The sequence below is a fragment of the Triturus cristatus genome, chromosome 3_2, assembly GCF_964204655.1.
Source record: "Triturus cristatus chromosome 3_2, aTriCri1.1, whole genome shotgun sequence".
Lineage (NCBI taxonomy): Eukaryota > Metazoa > Chordata > Amphibia > Caudata > Salamandridae > Triturus > Triturus cristatus.
The window spans coordinates 625,489,827-625,505,905 of record NC_140584.1 but is presented as its reverse complement, the minus strand read 5'-3'; the positions used below and the strand labels follow the sequence as shown (position 1 = coordinate 625,505,905).

At 45.7% G+C, this 16,079-nt stretch overlaps 1 protein-coding gene across 4 annotated transcripts in view; it reads left to right on the top strand.

Moving 5' to 3' along the window:
* The window catches only part of FADS1 (fatty acid desaturase 1), a 401,042-nt gene that overhangs the window by 272,187 nt on the left and 112,776 nt on the right, over positions 1-16,079 (top strand). For all 4 annotated transcript variants that reach the window (XM_085648547.1, XM_085648549.1, XM_085648546.1 and 1 more), the window contains 4 exons: positions 8,993-9,103; positions 9,719-9,916; positions 10,400-10,501; positions 11,372-11,500. In XM_085648547.1, the coding sequence (XP_085504673.1) occupies positions 8,993-9,103; positions 9,719-9,916; positions 10,400-10,501; positions 11,372-11,500 (540 nt within the window). The remainder of the gene's footprint in view (positions 1-8,992; positions 9,104-9,718; positions 9,917-10,399; positions 10,502-11,371; positions 11,501-16,079) is intronic.

Sequence of the window (16,079 nt, the reverse complement as noted above, 5' to 3'; positions counted from 1 at the left end):
CCACGGCCCCCGCCTTTTGGAACTCTCTCCCACTCCAACTGAGGTCTTGCTCCCAATATCCCTTATTCCGCAAAGGCCTCAAAACATTCCTCTTTACTGAAGCCTTCCAATCCTAACCACCCTGATCCCTCAGCTGTCATGCCCCTTGAGCAGTAGTAATCACATAGCGCCAAGAAACCGCCTGGTGTACGAGCGCTCTACAAATTCTTTAAAACTCAAACTCAAAGGGAGACTGCTGGCAACTCACAAAGGCTACACCAGGCGACCTGCCGACCCAAAAGAAGGTACGGATTGTCAAGGCAAGGGACCATAACCATCGCTGAGGGATTAAAAATGGAAAGTTTGAAAAGGCATATAAGAACCAGGGTTAAACCATCATTTTAAAGAGGGCTACTCCCTACGATGTGAAAAGGAAGGTGACCCCACACCTCCGCAAGTCCCGCTTCATTTTAGTGACCAGTGGGGTCAGGTTAAGACTCCAGACCAACAGGGGGACAAGGAGGAAAAGCTTAGATCTCCCTACACAATGTGAGAGATCAATCCAGGGTAGGTTTATGGTGTCAATTATGTGATGATGTATGTAATGTATGATCAACAACCATTTTGTATAATAAGCATTGTTCGTACAATAAAAAGATATTTAAAAAAAACAAGACCAGCAAAGGCAAGAAGGCATGGTTGACTAATTGTCAACACTAATGCTTGTTACAGTGTGCTACAAGGTGATGCTGTCTGTTAAATTTAGAGATGACCACAACAACAGTAAATTATTAATTCAATATACTAATAATCAGGTGTCGCATACAGGGTTCCATGGACAACTGTCTTGCCTCTTGGTTCACAAATGGCACTGTCCCCAGTCCTGGCAAAGAGGTCTGCACATCCCTCAGAACCGATTCTCCAATGCAACCTTCCAAATGCTTAATTTGAGCCACTTAATTGTCAACACCAATACTTGTTACAATGTGATACAAGGTGGTGCTGTCTGGCTAATTTAAAGATGACGACAACAACAGTAAACTATTAAATCAATATACAAGGTGGTGCTGTCTGGCTAATTTAGAAATGACCACAACAACAGTAAATTATTAATTCACTAAATGCCACGCACCACTGAGTCCCATGGAATCCGCATATGCCATCAACTGATGGGAAAACGCCTGACAACCTGGCCCGAGGCCCTGTAAGTGCCTTAATTCAGGATTAGGAACTGCATCAAAGTTGTCTCCACCACAGTGACACCGTGTCTCTAGAAGAACAGTGTCTCTGTTGTGATGATTAAGAAGAAGCACTATGAGCGGGCGGGCCGTGACCCCTGTAGGGGGTCAGTCGCCCAAAGATCTATGTGCCCTCTCTGTCACAAACCAGGGCGGGAGCTTGTCGACTGGGACCCAAGAACGCAATCACTCTTCCAGAAACTTCTCCACATCAGTGGTCTCCGTGCCCTCTGGAAATTTAACAAACCAGAGATTGTTCCTCCGCAACTGGTTTTCCGCATCCTCTGCTCGGTCCTCGAGCACCGCCATTGTCAAAAGAGGTTTGAAGACCTGGAGTTAAAAGATGGCCACCACATCCTCCGCTGCGGACACCCTCGTTTCCGCCTCTGTCACACAGTTGGCAACATTTTGGTATTACTGTTGCAATAATGACACCTCGACCGGCACCTCACCCACCTTAGTCTCGACTGCCTCTCTTGGGTCTTGGATCACCTGAAGGATGGTGGTGAGGTCGGAGTGTGAAATGGCCAGAAGCACCAGACTTAGTAAACGAGTCAAACTTTGTTTGAGTCGGGCCTGGGGGAGGCGGCTTATCTCGATCCATCTCCACCAAGGCACCACCGAATAGAGGCGAAGCGGACTGCACCCCACCACCCATGGCCTGCTTACCTCGAGGGGCAGAACGAGTTACAACCACTCAAGGTGTCAGATGGCCAGCTGTGTGAGAACCAGGGGGAGCAAAGAAGATATGCGCCAGCCAGGAGTCGCAATGCCTCGGTAGCGCCACATCCACAGGCCGCCCCAATCTAGGCAGGCCTCAAGGAGATGCCATTGCATTAGCCTCTGGGAGGAAGAGCCAAGCTGGCAATGTCGGGGGAGGGGGGGCGACCACAACAACAATGGTGGTATTGGCAAGTCCCAGGACAGGCGCAGCCTGCATGTCCAGCCAGCAGCCATGCACACGGGTGGGGGCGCCTCGGCCGAGAGTTCAGGGCAGCTCCAGTCACTAGGCACTGTGGGCATCAGTCTACAGTAGCCCCAAGACCAGTGTTCTCATTGGCGGGCTCCAGCAAGTCAATGAAGAGGGGACAAAAGCACTAAGTGGGTACTGGGGAGGGTTCAAGAGGGCTTCCCAGTGCCAATTCACCATCACAGATGTACTTGTGACAGGCCAAGCCTAGTGCCCCCAGCACCCCAACAGCTGTTCCAGGCACCATGTGGCCCCACCGCGACTCAGGAGATCTTGTTAGCCCTAACACTGCTGCAGTTTTGTGGACAGTGGCCCCCTAAGCTGCTGTCTGGTTTCGCATCCACTCCTGGACTCAGAACTGCCTCCCGCAGCCCATCGCCAACTCAGCCACTGGGACCACGGTCACAGCCAGGCCATGGCCAGCAGGCTCTGCACAGGCCACCATCTCGACAACAAGGTCAGCAATAAGGATATCTTCTGGGGCCGTCGCGCGGCACAGTAGCTCCCGCATCACCAGTTGTCTAGTTCCGGAGATCACCACAGCCTCTTACACTCGGGAACGGGGGGGAATGAAAGTGCTGCCAGGCAGGATGAGTACAGATGGCAGCAAAATCAGCGTACCTTGGCAGCAAAATCAGCTCGAGGCCGCCATCTTGGCCGCAGTGCCCACGACCCTCCTGTCTATTATTTTTTAATGCAGTTTTCCCTTTTGAGGTCTTATTCAATGTACAGTATTCTTTTATGTCATAGTACCCACTGCAAGTTGTGTATCTAATCCAATATTTGGTAAGGTAAAGTAACTAAAACTTCTGTGATATCATGCAGGGCAGAATATGCAGTGCAGTCTGCAATCTAAGCAGGCTGAAGTTGACAGAGCAATCTACATACTCTAGTATGCAGTAAAGGACTCAACGTTATCAAAAATTAGTTAAAAGGGAAATACTGGAGGGATCACCTGCAAATACATGGTAATGATATCATAACACAGGTAAGATATTAGGGGCAATTTAAATATGTATTCTAGTGCAGGGTAAAGTAATCAACAATATTTTCTAATCCAGTAACAGGTAAAGTAATGACAGTAATATTCTGAAATGAAATACAGGGTAATGTGGCAAGTTCCAACTATCTAAACCAGAGAGAAGTAAGCAGTCATTCACCTTTGATCTAATGCAGGTAATTGGTGAGGTCCCTTTTTGTATGATAAAGTAATCAGTGTCATCTAATGCATAGTAATTAGTTTATCATCATGTATCCGTCAACAAATCCAGGATAAAGTAATGAGTGCTCTTCTGTACTCCAACATAGGGTTAAGTAATCGAAGTACTATTTTATATTCATATGAAGGATACACCAATCAAAGTAATATTTTTCCATAATCAAACTAAAAAAAAAAATGGAGCCTGCAAACAAATACATACTAATCTAATTCTTGAGATCTAATTTTTAACCCTAATGGAGGTTAAAATAATAAAAGGAATCTGTTTCCGTAATCAGTGAGGGATAAATTAATCCGCAGTCATTTTCTCTGCACTGAAACCAGGTATATTAGTCTACTGTGATAAAATACAGTATAAAGTAATCTGAGAAGTATGCTTCTGTAGTGTGATGCTCAGCAATGTAGTTTAAATAATCTGCAATCTAAAAATGAAGTGTGGAGATTTAGAAACCTTCAATCCAAATGTGGGTAGCATAATCAGATTTAGCTCCTTATTTAATGTAATGCATGCTAAACTAAAGGAATTCCTCTTCCGTATCCAAATGAGGGAAAAAATAATCCAACTAAATTACCTTGTTGTAGTGCAGGGTACAGTTATCAGTGTTATGCTCTTGTGTAATCTAATGCAAGAAAACAAAATAAAATAATTCTGTAAAGCTTAAAACAATCAGAGTAATTTTGTTGGTATTTAAATACAGGTGCTTTAATAAAAGAAATCTCAATCGCTAAGTAACAATATGGTAATCAGAGAAATCACCTCTGTTCTAATACAGAGTAACACACTGGTAGCACTATGCTTCTGGTTATTGCAGGGCAGTCAGTGTAAACATCTGTTAATTAATGCAAAGTGAAGTCATTACTGTAACCTCCATTATCTATACATCTTATCAGACTCTACCATGACCACAGGCTAAATGACAAAAGTAGGATTTCACACATGGGAGAATTTAGTTAGGAATTTACTTTTAGCTTTTCTCACCCGTTCAAAGGACATTCCAAAGCCGCAAGAGAAACTCGCTTCCTCATCCCCTCAAAATCCAATTTGGTACACAAGCCAATTGCTTGAAATAAAAAAACACATTCATTGAAAAGTAAGAACGCACGTTCAGTGTGCAAGAAAAGGTATGGTGTTCAACAATCATTTCTCCGGCAGCTAAGAAAACCCTACAATAAAGAAAGATGCCAAGCAGAAAAGACCTACCAGGAAGGGATATGGAACAAGCTCCTACAGTACAGCAAGCAATTCAATAGTAAACAATTTTGGGGCGAGATAAACAAGGTGGGGGTAGGATAAAATTGTTATAATGCAGGGATTTCTGAGGAAGCGTGGGTGTCCAACATTCATGCTATGTATTTACTGCCATAAAATGAATCCATCTGTGCGAAAAGCAAGAATATAATCAATAAGGGAACATCAAAGTCAGATACAATCGAGGGGCACCCCAATACTACTTGAATTTAGCAAATACAAGCAAACTTCGACAGCACATGGATGTTTCAGACACTGACATATCCCAAAGGTCCTCGCAGACATTAGAACATTTTAACAGCTTAAGCAACTTTGAATAACTGCTAACAGATGCAAAGCGGGTGGCACAGATACTAAAGAAATTGAAGACCGAGGGTGCACCTGGCCCCAACAGCCTTCCGAACATACTGTGCAAGCAAGGCATCAATTTCTGGGCCAGTTATCGAACACCCCTCTTCAATAGGATATATAGCGCCAATACCTTCTTGGTTTCATGGAGAGGGAGCATACTTAATCCAGTATACTAGAATGGCAGCCAATCATCACCACTTAATTACAGGCTAATAGCCTTGATAGTTGTCGAAGCTAAACTGGTCACCTCCTGCATACATCAAGATTTCCAGGTATTTAGGAAGGAAAATCAGTTAATACCAAATAGTCAAACTGGATTCCGGTTGGGCATTGGGTTAATAACAAACCGGCCAATACTCACCAGCCTGGCTGAAAAGGCGATACAACAAAGGGGTTGACTTTTTACATGCTTTGTCGACCTCAGATCAGCCTTTGACAGAGTCCCCTGTGCCTGACTCTGGGAAAAACTGGCAGAGTGGGGCCTTCCCGATAAATTGGTAAACTCAGTTATCACTCTGAATAGGGACACGGGGTACAGGTCAAAGTAGGCAACGGCAGGAGGATACTGCGAAGATCCCATCCAGCAATAGCCTCAAACAGGGGTGCCTTGGCCCCCAGTTTATTCAACCTCCACATGGCTGAACTAGATCGACATCTGGCACAAGTGGAGTGTTTTCCATCAAGACTGGGAACACACAAAAGCGGGCATCTGCAATACGCTGATGAAATAGTTGTGCCAATACAGACTCCTACGGCCTACATAGGTTGATTAATGCACTGGTCGGGTACACCGAGCAGCAAGGCCTGGATTGAACCTAAAAAACAAAAGGTGATCCGCTTGGTTGACCCAAAGAGGGAACCCACGTATTGGTTTGTGAAGGGAAACCGCTTAGAGGTTGAAACCTCTTATAAATATCCTGGAATAGTGATAGAGCGTGCTCTGATCTTCAAACAGCACTTCGCTATGATTAGAGTAAAAGCAGTACTTTATCCTTCACATTCAATCGGCTGCAAACGAACATCAACAGCCCTCACATCAACACCTGCTTACAGCGATGGCAGCACAGTTCCTACCGCCGATTTCACATGGCCTGGAAATCACCCACGCAGAGGAGGCGGAATTATTAAACCGTTTACTATCAAATGTTTGCAAAGCCATCTTCTGCCTGCTGAGGTCAGTTTCACAAGTTCAAGTGCGGATGGAATGTGGCCTAATGAGCCACGCACTGCAAAGAATGAATCCATTCATAAAGCTATGCTGGGCTCCTCGTGCTTCTGAAAAAAGGCTCCTTAAACAACTTGTGCTGGCAGGAAATCGAGCTTCCGATGAGCACAAATTTAAACAACTCTTTGGGAGCGCACTTACAGTCATCAATCACATCTTTAGGTTTAAAAAGAAGCCTGGGCCCTCCCCATGGAAAAAGCATCCTTCACTTGACTAAGCAACCCCTCTGCAAAAGTTATGTCACAGCTGCCAACCGCCATGCTTGGACGGTTATATCCTCTTACCAACAATTGGAGCCCCACCCTACTTAACAACCCATTTCTCACCCGATCTAAAACATCAGTTATTGTTGTTACGCTTCGGGCAGTTAGATACTAAAGACCTAATACCTTCCTGGAAGACATGTGTCATTAACTCACATCTTATGCACTTGTCCAGTACTTTTGGTACACAGAGGGAAGCTTCTTAGACCTGTTTTTCTACTCCAGCAAGTGCGCACCTGCACGCAAGCAGTCATTTGTTGGCTCAGTGGGGACTTCATTGCCCTGGCGTGCCAGGGGACCAAATATCTGTGCAAGGCTCTATTATTGCTTAGCCACCCCCAGCAATTAGGGCCACAAAAAATATCTCTTCAAAATCTAAGTGCTAGATGCTGTCCGATCACTTTTACCCCTTTAACTAAGAACATCAAGAACTCCGTAATGTAGTTTCAATGCTTAATAGATATGAGACAAATGTTGGGGCAATTATTTTTTTAAAGAAATATTGGATTCATAGTCTAATATGCACAATGCACTTTGGCTTTTATACACTTTAATAGCTGTTAATCAAATAATGTACTTTTGCTGTTTTTAAATTGAAATGATTTTTACTAATCAATCAATTACTTATTCTTTACCTACTGCAATGTAAAGTATTCAGAGTACTTTTCGATTACTTGATGCAGAGTGAAGGGATGAGAGTAATCTAACTCTGTAATCCGACACATGGCAACCAATTAAAGTAATGTTTTGTACCCAGTAAAGGATAAAGGTGAAGTCATAGTGATATTTTCTAGTCTAATGCAAGTCAAACCAATTTATATAATCTCTTTATAATATCGTAAAAGGTAACGTAATCTGTGTTTTCTACTTTTGCATTGACCTACATAGTGATGTCATCAGCTATTTCATACTGTACCTGGGTGCCAAATCTGACATTTACAAATCTTTGGTCAAGTAAGTGGTAATCTAATTCAAGGAATCGGCTTTGGTGATCGAATGCAGGGTAAAGTAATCAAAGTAATTAATGCATTTTCCTTCATTTAACCAATGGTTTCTCTGCTTTGCAGTGCCTTAGATTTCTGAAGATTATTCTGGTTACTATACACTGTATTCAGTCACAAAAAATGATTACTCCTATAACTTTGCCTGATATTAGATTACAGGGACAATACTGATTACTTTAAATTGCATTGGTTGTCCTTTTCCTGGGCCGCAGCACAAGCCGCTGTAGAAAAAGGCATTTTACGACTGCCTGCATGGCAGTCCTATTGTAATTGAGCAGGTGGGACCGCCTACACATTATCGGACGGACACCGTAATCAGGGCCTTAGTCTTTTCTGTTGAATCGGGTATTCCTGATTCCTCTCTTAAACAGCAACAGTTTTTGCTCCAGCTTCCTTTCGCCAAAAGCCCTACTGTGCGCTTAGTTGTGATATGATCCGTCCCTTGTTTTTTCTATTTCTAGTTAGTTGCACAATATCTCGCAACATATTTTATCACGCTATAGGAAACCCTTCATTATTAATACAGTGATTCCTCATCTCTCAGCGAGAGAGATCTCATCCTGCTCTAGACAGCCCACCAAGGATCACTTTACACTTTGTGTTTGCATAACCACATCACAGCATCCAAATCCACCAGGGTCGGTCTCATCTCGCCCAGGGTCACTAAAGGCAGAAACCTTTCTAATCTGAAATCTGTCCCCCAGAACACAAGCTACTCTTACTCACAACCAAAATGAAGGCATTAAAGATTGTCTGTTGAGCCCCTGTATAGGTGAGCGTCAACCAGACCCATGAAATGTAGTGACCCCCTGCATGAGTTGTATGGTGCACTAGTGGGGAAACCAGGTTTACGTGTTAAAAGACAGCAGGAAATTCCTCTGCGTCACATGCTGAGCCATGTTGTGGTATGCTTTGGTATTGTGCTCTATAGTGTCATAGCGTCTGCTCTAGAGAGATTGGCGTTTCATGGTGAAATGTAGTTTGGTACATTGCGTTGTGGTGTAGAGCGTTATTGTATTGGGTGGTGTCGTATAGAGTAAATCCTGTATGATGTGATGTGTTGTAGTGCAGTATTGTGTGTTCTAACGTGGAAAATGGCAGTATGTCCATTCTGTCTGGAAAAGAGAGTAGAGTAAGATTGCAAACTCATTGAGAGGAAGTGATAGCACACATGGGCATGGCATCTCTTCCTGGCTAAAATGTTTGAATCAATTGTGAGCGCTTTTTCAGAAAAATTGAGCATTGTCTTTGAGTTGAACAAGTACAATAGAAGAGAGAATTTTCTCTTTATATGCATTGCTGTGCATTGCATCCTGCACAGATAATGGGGTTCCTGCCTCACCATTATACAGCCCAGTGTTGTGATCTTTGATGGATGTGTATTTCCAGACCGCCGCCCTCCTCCCAGAAGTCAGTCTTCTGCTGTCCTCCACACTCTGTACAGCTCATGTTGTTTTGTTGAGTTTAGCGTTTGTGTTGCTCCTTTTTTCGCAGGATGCCTTTACTGCTTTTCACATCGACAAAGCGCTAGTGAGCAAGTACATGAGCTCCCTGCAAGTGGGGGAGCTGGCCCCCGACCAGCCCAGCTCAGAACCCGCCAAGAACGTGAGTACCCCTTCTATCACCCTACTCAGTATGAGCCATCCAGCAGCCTGGCCAGCTGTGAGCCACGCAAGACTGTGAGCACCCATAAACCACCTCATCTTTTCTCTTCAGGATAGTAGGCCCGATCGGCCCTGCTCTGAATTGGAATCAAACACAACACCCTAAACAGCACCCTCCCTGTTCCCCACTAGATCGAGGCAGCCAAGAAGATGATCAGTCCTCAGCAGCCCGGCAGTGACGAGTACAAGGTCTTCACTGACCCCAGATAACACGATCCTCCTACAAGTTTGCCTATGAACCAGTAGTTGCTTGGGAGTGCTTGTGCGCGTCTGCTTCTTCCAGTCCCCCCCCCCTCAAGAATAAACACTTGACACTACTTCTGTGGGACAACTGAACAAGAAAGGGATTCTCCCACACTCTTTTCTCCTCACCCACCCCAGGGAAGGGCCTGGGCCTACCAGGCTGCAGCCTAAGATCAAGGCAACCCCAGCTCCGCTTCCAGGTCCAGTTCAGCCCAGCTGCCTTTAGCCAGGAATCACAGATTCACACTGTGTCTCATGTTTTATAGGAGCTCCTCTCCTTCCCAGTGTAATGTTTGCCATCCCCCCTTCACAGGCCATGCTCACGGCTGAGTTCCGAGAGCTTCGTCTGGCTGTGGAGAAGATGGGTCTGATGAAGCCAAGCCAGCCCTTCTTTCTGTGTGTTCTCCTTCATATCCTCCTGCTGGACGTGCTTGCCTGGCTCACCCTCTGGCACTTCGGCACATCAGTGGTGCCCTTCCTCATCACTGCTCTGCTGCTTGGCGCTGTACAGGTAACTTCGACCTGGCTTATCCAATCTCCCAGTGGAAACCTAAAGTCGAATGTATTGGTTGGAGGTGGAGGGAATATGTTATGCATAATCCAGATTTAGTTATTCTCCCAGTTTGAACATGCATGCCCGCAGTACAATGAAAGGAAGTGACATTCCCGGAAGAACAGTTACTGCAGAAGGTCAGTCGTCTATATTGATTCTTTAGGAAAAGAATACCTGCAGTGTTAGGGCCTGGGGAGGGTGGGTCTAACAATGCATGCAGGTAATGCATATTTTGGCAGCTTCTTGGAGGATTTGCGGGGTGTATCAAGCAATGCATTTTGAGCGCCAGTAATGTTAATGCCGCCTCTCACAACACGTGGATTATGAGTTATGCATTGATAGCAGGTTAATCCACCGTTTGACACACTCTGTGTTGAGGTATGTGTAGGAAGGGCCAGATAGACACTGCACCCCAATGATACTATCTCCTTCCCTCCCCAGGCTCAGGCCGGGTGGCTGCAGCATGATTACGGGCACCTCTCTGTCTTCAGCAAGTCCAAATGGAACCACTGGCTCCATCATTTTGTGATTGGTCATCTAAAGGTAAGTGGACTAAACAGTGTGGGGAGCCTGCACAGTGTAGAGAGCTGTGCATGATTTGGCGGATGCTGGGCATCTGGTGGGACTTGGTGCATCATACAGAGAGCAGGAAGTGGCATTAGCGCTACTGGGGATGCACAGAGCAGAGAGCTGGGTGGGATCCAATAGAGATGCAGTTCAGGTAGACCCTTGGCATCAATTGGAGACATAGTGCAGGGGGCCATTGGGAACTTGTAATGATGGATGTAGTCCCAGTGGAGATACAAATAGCTGGGACAACATTGCTATCCTGTGGAGGTACAAAGCCAAGGCACCTGGTTGGGGTCCAGTGCCACTACACAGTGGGGGGAGTTGTGTACGATGTATGAATTGCGTGAAGCAGAAGGCAGCGCAGAATACATCTGAGGCAAGGAGAATCGGCATTTGTGTGGAATTCAGCTTTGTGGGGCTTCTCTGTGTGAAAGGGTGGGTCTCGTGCAGATATTCTCTTCTACGTTTTTGGGTGGTCTTGTTATTGCCACGTAGTGTTAGTTACACTGTGTGTACTGTGGGATATCCCTAGGTAGCTTTGGGGTGCTGTGTTGTTACTGCTGCTCTGACTGGGAGGCACAATCTCTCGATGGTCCTTTGGGATCTGTTTCATCAATCTGTATAAACGTGTAGTGGGAGAGAATCTCCAGTTCGAGTGGCAGGGAGCGTCCCATGCAGATTGTGTGGGGAGCTTGGTTCTTTCTGTGTGTGTGGAAGGAGATTCTCCGCTGTCTTACAGGCCTATACACCTTGTCTGTGTAAGAGATGGGATACTGTTTATATAGTCATCGGTTGGCGCTGTATTTCCTCTTCATTGATTATTTTTTCCTATGTCCTATGCAGGGTGCACCGGCTAGCTGGTGGAATCACCTTCACTTCCAGCACCATGCGAAACCAAACTGCTTCCGGAAAGACCCTGACATCAACATGCACCCCATCCTTTTCGCACTGGGGAAGAAGTTGTCTGTGGAGGTGGGCCTAAACGTAGTCTACAGTTGTTCTAAGCTGACCACCTTCCATGCTGTCCTTTCCCTCACGTTTCCTCTCTTCCCCTGGGCATCTGGTGCAATGCATCCAAGGCTGGTAGACCCGAACATGTTTCCCTAATACTGGGAGTTACTATAAGTAAATGTGTCCATCAGGTCTGTATCACATCCTCGTGAATTCCAATACCTCACTTTGCTATGTCACACTCAATTTCTTCCACCCAGTCTTTTTAATTACTTTGAGTTTTACATAATTATTTGTAACATCTTTGTTATTTATAATCCGGGCGGGGTTGTTCTTCATGAGCAGAATTTTGAATCTCCCCCAACAAATCCCTAGGTGTCATGAGGGTCCGTGTCCCTTAAAGCATGGTTCTAACTTGACTTGAAAAGAATACTCTTAATAGGTAGAAATATACTATAGGATATAGGTGTAAGTGTTCAAATTAGGCTTTCTGCATAGCAGCTTGGCTCACAGGACAGCGGCCAGAATTGGAACACTCCCCGCCCCCCACATTATTGATTGGACAAATTTGAGTCACATTGCTCAAATGTACGGTCGGTATTTGCGTTTTTTGAAATAATGATTTTTTTTTTGGTTTCAAAGCAAAAAAAAACAGTTTTTTAAATTTGATCTATTTATACTTTTTGTTCCTCATATACTTGGGTTAAAGGAGCTCTGACTCACCCGGTGTCTGAATTTGGGATTTCTGGAACAATGTCACAGCCTGTAATGAGATTTCTAGAGTGATGCACGTTCTGAGGTCAAGCCTTTGGAATAGAGCCATGGTGCTACGCTGGGTTTTGGGTTTAACTTCAGAATCTGAGTGGATATCTAATTCTTGGAATTTCTTGGATATACCCAGTGCCACAGAGTTACAAGACAGATTACTACCTTAGTTCACAGAATATGTCAGCAGTGGGCACGTGGTGCTGGACAAAATTGCTTTTTAAATTTGTTTAACCTTATTAACAATGTAACAAGTTTAGAAAAAGCCTGCAACATATTTCAATACAAAAGTACATTGTCATGACCGTTACATACCATGCAAAAGTCCAGCAAACAAGAGCCGATGAATCTTGGCATGATAAGCCTTCTGATATCCAGAAGGTATCAAATTATCAATAAAAGTTGTGCAGACCACGCATAGCTGAGAGAGCGGATTCGTTTTTCCACATCCATTGATTGCCAAGTGAACCTTTAGTCAGTCAGGAGCGCGTGAGCATTTAGTTAATCATGACCCTCCAGATAACCATAAGCCTTTCAAGCCTTGAATTTTCCAGTTCCCATATACCGTCTATTTTTTTCGAGAAGTGTGAGGTAATGGGTTATACTATATTTTGTGGTTACGCGACCTCACTGTGTAATACACTGACAATCCTCTCTAGGATCCTTAAGTTTAGTTTGTCAAACCTTCAGCTCAACCCGGAGTAGCTGTGGCTCTGAGCAGCAAAGCTAAAATAAGGAAACCAGTATAAAGCATTTAAACTGCACCAAAAAAATGAAGAAGAATTTGACAAGAGACCAAAGAAATCCAACACCAATTTTTAAAAATAGACTGTATTTTCAGACACCACAATGAAAAAGATCCACCAGGGGTTCCAGAGATATATAATATACACGATATAGTAAGTAAAAGCATGTTACTCAACCTCAAACAAGCACTGGCAACTTCAACAAATTTGACACTTAGAAACTTTTTCACTAAAACATTTGGGCTAGGTGTAATGCGGTCACTTAGAGTCACTTTCGGTGTCCAGCTCCAGGGAGGAGCCAATCAGGGGGACCAGCAAGGTCCTTAGAAACAGTGACCTCATCAGGTGAAGCTGTCTTCAGTCAGTTCCAGGCACTTTTATCCCTTGCCGAGATTTCCTATGGAAGAGGTCCTGATGAAAGAGATGAAGGTTGCTGTGGATGTGATGCGGTTGACGGGGGTCTTGCTGCGACTACTTCTGGATCCACGAAGGGGTTGAGGTGGTCCTGGTCACAGGGGTTGACATCCCTGGAAGTCCTCTCAGTGCTGACAGAAGATCTTACACCACTGTACAACCGGTTGCCCTGTATTGTGGTCAGGCCAATCCTTCCTGGCTCATTAACTTGTCCTCTGGGGGTCCCAGCTGCATTCCAATGACACTCCCAGGCTCAGCAAACTCGGGTGCAACTTTGTGAGTTGGGTTGTGGTCCCTGGTGCTGCAGTGTGGTGGTTGGCGGTGGGTTGAAGATTCTGGGCTTCCAACTTGCCCCAGCAGGCTTCTCAGCTGCTGTGTCCCTGTGCTGTGGAGGCCACCTCACAGTCCCTTGGAGCACGGGCGGAGGAGCGCCGACCCACTGCTTTCTCACAGTGCAAGAAGCAGAAACATAAAATGGTAATAACTTGCAGTTATTACCATTTTATGTTTGTTTGCGGGTGGGTTGGGCTGCTCTGCGAGCAGTGCAGGGGAGGAGTGGTGTGCCTGCCCACTCCTGAGGGCGTAAAGACTGTTCGGTTGATCCCCTGAGGCTACCAAACCAGCCTGCATGGAAAAAATGGCCTCCCCATAAGCCCCTGGCAGCATTGTGATTGGCTTAGGGGAGGGAGCCTGGCTGCCTGCTTCTGCTTCCTGTTCCAGGGGAGCAGAGAAGACGCGGGACCCGGTCGGCGGAAAGGTAAGTTTAAGTTTTTAAAAATTATTAATATTAAATTAACCATTAATCCCCCAGACGTGAACCCCCCCTGCCCTCCCTTCCCCCCTGGTGTGACATCTCCCCCGTGTGACCTTTGGAATGTGAATATTTATATTTCACATTTTTCTATGAGAACCTGAACAGATGTGTCACTATAAAAGGGTCTACAATATTGACCTCCACAAATATTGCATCCACTACATTGTCAAGATAGTTTAAAGATTTTTAACTTTGCTTCTACTTACCTTTAAGATAAATAAAGTGCTAGCTAATTCAATGGATCCGTTATTTTTGTCATGTGATATATCACATGCAATATAGTGAACCCCCGCCTAGACAGTTGCATTTATTTTAACACCCACTCCATGAAGACGCTACATAAAGAAGGAAAATGGACATTGCTGTCATGCGACACATCTTCTGTATAAGGTCACAGAGGTCTGCCTATCTTGACATGTTATTGTGCTTGGTGTAATGTTTTTATCCATAATATGAAGTTTTCTCCGAAATCCATTATAGTAATTTAAATACATAAAAACTCTCCCAAGAACCAATCACCCACCCTTGCTTGCAAGAGCTTGATTTTCTGCCTGCCCCACATTTCATGTGGGAGTGTGCTTTCACTGAGCACAACTGCACACATGGGAGCTACTCGCTGGGAAAAAGGTGTAATCATATATAGCTCCAATAGGTTCCACCCATTCAGTCCACATTTTTCACTTATGATAACCCAGTTTTTGGACCTTTACTTTGGAGTGAGTCAGGAGTTTGGTGAGGCAGGGGTGGAGGGATGATGTGGCATCCTCGGATATTCCAGGGGAGCTTGGCTTCTACAACTAAACACCCCTACCTATAAATCCCAGCACCCAGCACAATGGCGAGACAGTGAACAAGGCCGTGGACCTGGCAGGGGACAACAGCTGAATCATGGCAAACTGGAAGACGAAGCCACCTGATGCCCTGCTAAGGACTAGCTAGTTACCAGAACAATGTGGTTCTCTCCATGTCCAGTGATGCTGGCTCCCTTGTGCCCCCTGATAACCAGCAGGGGGAAGATCTGGACTCCAGTGCCACTCTAAGTGCCCTACAAAACAGCCAGGAGGCCATGGGGCTTGGGAGTGTGGGCAGGAGGGCGCCCTGCTGGCCGGTAGCAGAGGGGCTGTGCAAGATGCCCCCACCAGTAGGAGAGAAGTACCGGCAGCCAGGAGAGGAGGAGACTGGCGCAGTGAAAGCAGCTCCCTACTAAGTGTTCCCTTTAGAGGCCAGGGGTCCTAGTGAGAGTGCTCCTGGTGGCTAGAGCGCATCTTCAGGAGCAAAACGAGCCGAAAATCATGAAAATAGGGTGATCATGCAGAAGTTATGCCCCAGCAAAGATTTAACTCTTTACCCCCTGCAATTAAAAATGGAGCACGTGGTGGTCTGCCATATCTCTGGAAATCCCCCCTGTGATGACCCAAGGCTTTGGAGTTAGCGCTGAATTCATTTAATAAAATCCATGGGGGCAGGGGTGCTTGGACCCAGTCCCAAGAGCGCTTTTTGCCCCTGGGTCCCCCAGCTCCCTGAGGGCTGACACAAAGAGAGGATGCCCTGCATGCAGGCACAGGAAGCAACCAGCCCTGGGGACACCATCCCCGAGGACCATAATGGGAAGATAAGCTTTGCTCCCACCTGTGGGCTGGAGCAGAAGAAAGTGTTGGGATCTCTTGGCACGCAGGAGCCCAAAACTACAGCAACCGCGCTCCCACCTGGGGCAGGAGCACCAAAAGAAGATTGCTGGCTCCTGCCTGAGGCAGAAGCCGAAGTGCCAGCAGGACAGCGATGGAGTGGACTCCCTGCGCTGTCCCAACGTTAAGTGAGTGTGGGTGTTCCAATTAGGACTGCGGCACCCCAAATAAAACAA